The sequence below is a fragment of the Meleagris gallopavo genome, chromosome 1 (assembly GCF_000146605.3).
Source record: "Meleagris gallopavo isolate NT-WF06-2002-E0010 breed Aviagen turkey brand Nicholas breeding stock chromosome 1, Turkey_5.1, whole genome shotgun sequence".
Classification (NCBI taxonomy): domain Eukaryota; kingdom Metazoa; phylum Chordata; class Aves; order Galliformes; family Phasianidae; genus Meleagris; species Meleagris gallopavo.
The window spans coordinates 49,872,777-49,878,738 of record NC_015011.2 but is presented as its reverse complement, the minus strand read 5'-3'; the positions used below and the strand labels follow the sequence as shown (position 1 = coordinate 49,878,738).

Genomic DNA, 5,962 nt, shown 5'->3' with positions numbered 1-5,962 from the left:
ATCTCTTCTTCTTCTTTTCTTTTTTTTTTTTTTCCTTCAGAAAGCAACTTCTTCAGATTGGTTTAGTTCAGAAAGAGAAAATATTTTCAGGATCAGAAACTTTCCTAGCACATTTAGCATTATACCGTCAGATCAGTATTACTATTTCCTGTAATCTCTAGTAGACCAAAATGGGATTGAAGAGCTGCTATAAAGTTGTTTCTTTTACTCACCCTGCATCAAAGCAGTTGCACAGACAATTTATCTGTGAGGTTGTTTGTCAACCTACTCTAAGAAAGCCTCATCATGTAAAGGCAGGCCAACAATGAACTAGCATGTTTATGTCATATCTTCTGTCTCGTAAAAGGTGTATCTGCACCGTATCTAGGTTGTCTCACAAGAGATTTGAAAAGATTAGGATGTCCTTTTTATGAATTTCATATCAAAATTTTGGAATACATCAAATCTTAGCATCCTTCCAGCCTTTCTCTTCTGTTAGAGTTTGTCTAGTTCTTGTGCCTTCTGCAATCTTTTTGCATATAAGGAGAGTCCCTCTGAATTTTCATGAGTTTATATATACTGATCTTGTAATAAAAAGTTCTGGTCAAGGTGATCTTTTTCTATTTCCTCTTGAAGGCCAGGAGAAAGCAAGAAGATTGCAGTTAGAAAATTTCATTATGGTCATTCTCATTCAGGGCAAAGGAAAGAGAATAATTAGTCTGCCCTCAAGTTACATGAGAACTGCACATTTAGCAGGCCTAATCAAGAAAATGAAATACATAGCAGAGTGTGGAGATCTGGGAGGTACTCATATCCAACATCAACATATTAAAAGTTCACAGGAAAGAGATGGGTGAAGAATTTATTTCATTAAAATGCAGTAAAATGGAGTTACTCTTAAGTCTGATGATTACAGTTGTCAATAGATTTTTACAGTGAGGGATGCTGGTTGAGTTTTGCTCCACTGAGATAAGAATTTTTTGGTAATTGATGGCAGAAGGATGAGAAGAAACAAGGTATGCACTGAACATGGAAGAGAGTTAGAGGCTGAAGTGTGGAGGCAAAGGTATTACAAATGACAACTTTTTGGCTAGGGTAGATAAGATATGCCACAACTTATTCTTTGCATTAGGAAATGGTGGTTTCTCTGTCACTTTATTCCTTTTATTTTCTTCTTGGAAGATTTTAAACTCACATTACACAAATACTATACCACTGCCCTCTGTGTATGAGGCAGAATAGTTAGGATCCTCCTTAGGTGATCTGTGACCTTGTCTTAGTGGATGGCAAATGTGGGTTGTTGGAACATATGAAGATGAAAAATCTCTGGTCTTTGCAGGGCTTATGTCTTACTTGTGTTGATCATTCCTTCAGAACTCACTTTCTACCTCCTGTGCCTGATTTCCTGACATCTGTGTCTTTGACAAGGTTGAATTTCCTGACCATCCTTTCTGTTCCCCCTCAAAAATTTATTCTTTAGCTCCACCTCCTGGCTCATGGTCCAAGGGAAAGAGGATCCTTGGGAATCACAGGGGCTCAAGAAGGGATCAGAGGTATTAATTCTAGCTTATATGCCTTGTTAGTGCGGTGACGTTATAGCTGGGGCTATGCTGGCCCAGTCATACTGGCTTCCAGAGACAAGTGATTCTCTGAAGAGGTGAACAATGTCTCACAGTTTTTGCGTTTTGTTGGGCTTTTGATTTCTCAACAGTGGCAGTTTCAATACGTAACAGAACTCACAAAAGAATCTTTCTTTATGACTGGTTTTACTGCACTACTTCCTCAATTCAGTGGGGGTGGGGAAGTACAGAAGAAACTGACACTGAAACATTAGGAAAAAAGATCTCTGAGGCCTTGCAAAGGAGTCTTGATTCATACAGGGACAAGTGCTGTGAGCAGGCTCATCCTATTCATTCAAGATCTACCTAAGAAGCAGAGGAACAGATCTTAGCCATTTGGATTTGGGAAGCTGAAAAGCATGTCTCTTCCCCGACAGCTGCGAGAAAAGAGGTAATATGTCTGTCCTTCCTTCCTACAAGCCTCCATGTAACCACTATGATCTGCGTGTTTAATTTGGCAGCAAGCTTCTTTGATGAGTCTAACAGGCTTCTTATTACCATAGCCGCCTGGCTATTTGGTTTCTTAGTGAGGAGCACGCTATGTAACAAGTTGGAGTGGACTTTCTTTCTCCTTTCCTAGGAAATGTTCACGATCTGGGACAAGAGTGAGTCACTGTCCTCTTTATAGCCACAGTTTTGCTTTCACTGGGATTTGTGACATGAGTGTTTGTAATGTAGTGTTCTGTCTCTTGATCTCCATAGCCACATCCCTCTTAACAGTACGTGGTGGTATTTACGGTATTGTGGGTGGTGTTGATTCATGCCATTCTCCTTGAACACCAAGATTGCAAGACTTTGCATCACTAGTTCAGCCCTCCAGAAGAGTTATGTGTTGCGGAAACCCCTGCTTGGAATGTCTCATAGCAGAATAAATTAAGCTTTTTTTTTTCATAGGACCAGAAGATGTAAGATTACTTCAACTTGGCATTCCTTAGTAGATCCTTTTCACAGTTTGTTTTTTCTTTCTATCTCGCTCTTGATCCTTTTTATTTAAGTGTTAACATAAATACCACTCGAACAAGTGGTACAAGATGGAAGCAAAGGCGAATGTCTTCTGTTCATTGAAGATTTTGTGCCAGTGACAAGGTCCCATAGGAGGAAGAACCTGACAGTCCATTTGTTTTCTTGTGTGGACAATGTAGACAATAAACACTAGAGTCTGGTCACATGGCTGCTCTTTAGGTGTTCCTTCAGGGATCTCCAATCCTCTCCCTCCTTCCTAAAATCTTTTCTTCTTGCTTCACAGTGATTTTGACCAGCTTCCAGATGACGTACCTGTTTCAGCTAACATTGCAGATATTGAAGAGAAGAAAGGCTTTACTAATTATTATGTAAGCAAGGAGATTTATCTCTATATGCTCTCATCTCTGACTGGTTTGGTGAACCTGGTGTAGCTGCTTTTTGGCATGAATAGTTCCATGCTGAAAACATCTCAGAACTTGTGTTTTCTGAAAGGGAGATTAGTCTATCACGCATTTAGTTCCTTTTTTTTTTTTGCTGGGAGAAACTTGACAAAGGTGTCCTCTAATACTTCTTAGTTTCTAAATTCTTACCTAACTTCTGATTTATTTCCTGTTAGAATGTTGTAACCTTGGTGAATATAGTAGGGAAAGGAATTCAGAGAGGGTAGAAGGGGAGGGTATTACCTCCATTTTCCCATGGTACTGGCAAGTTAGGATTCTGCCATCTACATAGAAGATAGCACGTCTTCCATATCATATTTAGATCTGACAGTGAGTCATGAAAGTGTGCACGGAAAAGGAATAGTAGGAAAAGGATGGAGATTTTCTGAAGAGGGGTTTTGCGTAAGACCAGCTCAGTATGACCTCTGCATGTGCTTTCTTTCCTGGAGACATTGCTCATAAAATCTTCCCACAGAAGTAAGCAGCTTTTACTTTAGAATGTAGTGATATTTTGCTGCTCAATCTGTATGTTTCTTGATGGATCCAACTGCAATGTGACTCAGAGGTCAGTGCATGGAAATCAAGGACTGTTACAGCAAACAAGTTTGGCAACAGATAACACCATAGGAGTTTGAGGGAAGTAATTAAAAGTAAATAGTCTAAGGGTTTTTTTTTGTTTGTTAGTTTGCTTTTGTTTTTCATTCTATCCTTACTTTTGGTCAGATTACATAGACCATAATTTCTGAAAATGTGTACTTCAAAGTCAAAGAGAAGTATGAATGCCTCCTACTTTGAAAACCAGTTCATTTACATTCCTGTCTATAGATATAGATGTACATCCTACTATTGAAAGTATTGGCTTTGATTCCTTGGTGTCTTCATTGTATTTTATATGACAGTATTTATATTTACCTTCTTAATATGCTTTGCTCCTCTCTGAAGGAAGATGTGTAAGCACAAAGTGTCATCTATTCATTTCTGGTTTTCATGCGATAGAAAGAGGCCACAGGAACATGATGTATAGGAAAGTTGAACCCATACTTATACCATGCTAAGTAGTATTAAGCTGTTAATTTCCAGTACTTGAGTGTGCAGATGCTTAACTGGGGCCTTGCCTTCCACTCTGCCTCTGAGGCAATATTCCCACCACTGTAACACTGCCTATTGTATGCCTCACTCTGATTTTTAAACTATTTTTAAGTCTGAATGTCAACCTGAGTCCTCTTTCTCTGTTTCAGATGTTTGTCATTGAAGTAAAGATTAAAAGTGGTGGCAGATACCTGATTTTCCGACGCTATCGTGAGTTCTATGCCCTACACACCAAACTAGAGGAGAGATATGGGGGGGAGAGCAAGAATAGCCCTTTTAGCTGCACACTCCCTGTATTGCCAGGTAAGCTGTGAGTACCAAATCTGCATGATTAGTACCTTTGTCCTTTCTTAGTCTGTCCTTGAGAGGAGGGCATTGTATGGAAGTACGCAAGATAACTATCTGGGACAAAGAATTATTTCCCAGCTGTGGAAATTAGAGAAGTCAAGGCCATTGATAGTCTCTCTCCATGTGGTAAAATTCATATAGAAACCTAAAATCCTTTAGAAAATATCTATTTTCTTGGAGTTCCTGCTTTCTCTTGATTGCATTATTTCTCTGACAGCTTCCATTCTTTTCGTTTTTATTTTTTTTTCCCTTCAATAACTGCCACTGGTTTTATGTTTCCTAGGGAAAGTTTATGTTGGGGCCAAACGGGAAATTGCTGAAAATAGGATTCCTATTCTAAATATCTACATGAAGGTAAAACTTTATTATAGGATACAGATTGCACTGTGCACTGCAGATACTTTACCCCTTGAAATCAACAGAGAGAGGTGTTACTGTTATATTCCTGGGTATCTGCTGCTCTCTGCACCTTTTTTCAGAAGACACAGTGTCCACACCATGGGACAATCTGCAATCCGAGTCGCCAGATTGTTCAGACTGTAGGGATCCATTGAAATACACACTCCACAAAGGAAGTGAAAACCTGCCTTCACGTCTAGATAGATACAAAACAAACAGGCTGTGTGAGGAAATGGTGAATCTTAGGATGTTGCATGAATACGAGGTTATGTTCACCTAAGGGATTAGTAAAGCAGAGTGAGCTTTGGAATATACCTCCTTCACAATCAGGATACAGCCAGCAACATCAAGGTGAGAAATTATTGGCTGCAGGTTAATGGGAAATCTGACTTTAAATCAGTAACAGTCTGAAGCATAGGTCAAGTCTCCGAGTACTTAGGATTGCCCTCTTTCCACAGTCATTCATGTTCTGAAAGGAAACACGAGGAAACAATTTACTCCTGCAGTAAATCAGGCACACAAAGAGTGAAGCAATATGTTGGCCAACTCTAAGAGTAAACAGGAGAAACTGTCAGCTGTTCAGCCTAGTCCTGCTGAGGGAAAAGGGAGAGGAGGGAGATTTTTCTGGCAGCAATAAATATCCTTCATGATCTTGTAGATCAGAGAAGCATATTTGGTACACGCAAATAAATAGAGAATTGATCTTTCCCACTGTTATTACTCTACTTCCTACTTGCTCTTGGCACAGAACCTACTCTGCCTACCTGTTTGGGTGTTGATGGATGAAGAGGTGCGTCTGTTCTTCTACCACTCCAATTTTGATAGTGAACAGGTGCCCAGAAGGCTGAGACGGCTTCGCCCACGGACGCGTCGAGTGTAAGCGATTGACATGTTTTTTTCAGTTTGATGTAGGAGATGCTGTCCAGTTTTGTGAGGAAAGAGAGCTGAAGATCATCACTGTGTTTCCCAGAACAAAGGCAACCTATGAAGTCCTAATATGAGGATTTTTGTGGGAGAGTGAAAGAATGGTATTTCTTGCTTTCAAAAATGTAAAGTTTTTAAAGTGCATGTGATATTTCATTAAAAGGGAAATTAAAAATTGATGTTATAGTATGCTTTCTCAAA

General features: G+C 39.5%; 1 protein-coding gene across 3 annotated transcripts in view; it reads left to right on the top strand.

Moving 5' to 3' along the window:
• Nucleotides 1-5,962, top strand: part of NCF4 (neutrophil cytosolic factor 4) — a 16,914-nt gene that overhangs the window by 4,875 nt on the left and 6,077 nt on the right. Inside the window, exons 1-5 of one of the 3 annotated variants that reach the window (XM_003202261.4) lie at nucleotides 1,941-1,989; nucleotides 2,845-2,929; nucleotides 4,240-4,393; nucleotides 4,722-4,792; nucleotides 5,586-5,713. In XM_003202261.4, the coding sequence (XP_003202309.1) occupies nucleotides 1,958-1,989; nucleotides 2,845-2,929; nucleotides 4,240-4,393; nucleotides 4,722-4,792; nucleotides 5,586-5,713 (470 nt within the window). In that variant the 5' untranslated portion in view covers nucleotides 1,941-1,957. Of the gene's footprint in view, nucleotides 1-1,753; nucleotides 1,990-2,844; nucleotides 2,930-4,239; nucleotides 4,394-4,721; nucleotides 4,793-5,585; nucleotides 5,714-5,962 lie in introns of those variants that run through there. The other 2 variants (XM_010711556.3, XM_010711565.3) reach the window with 2 other exon arrangements.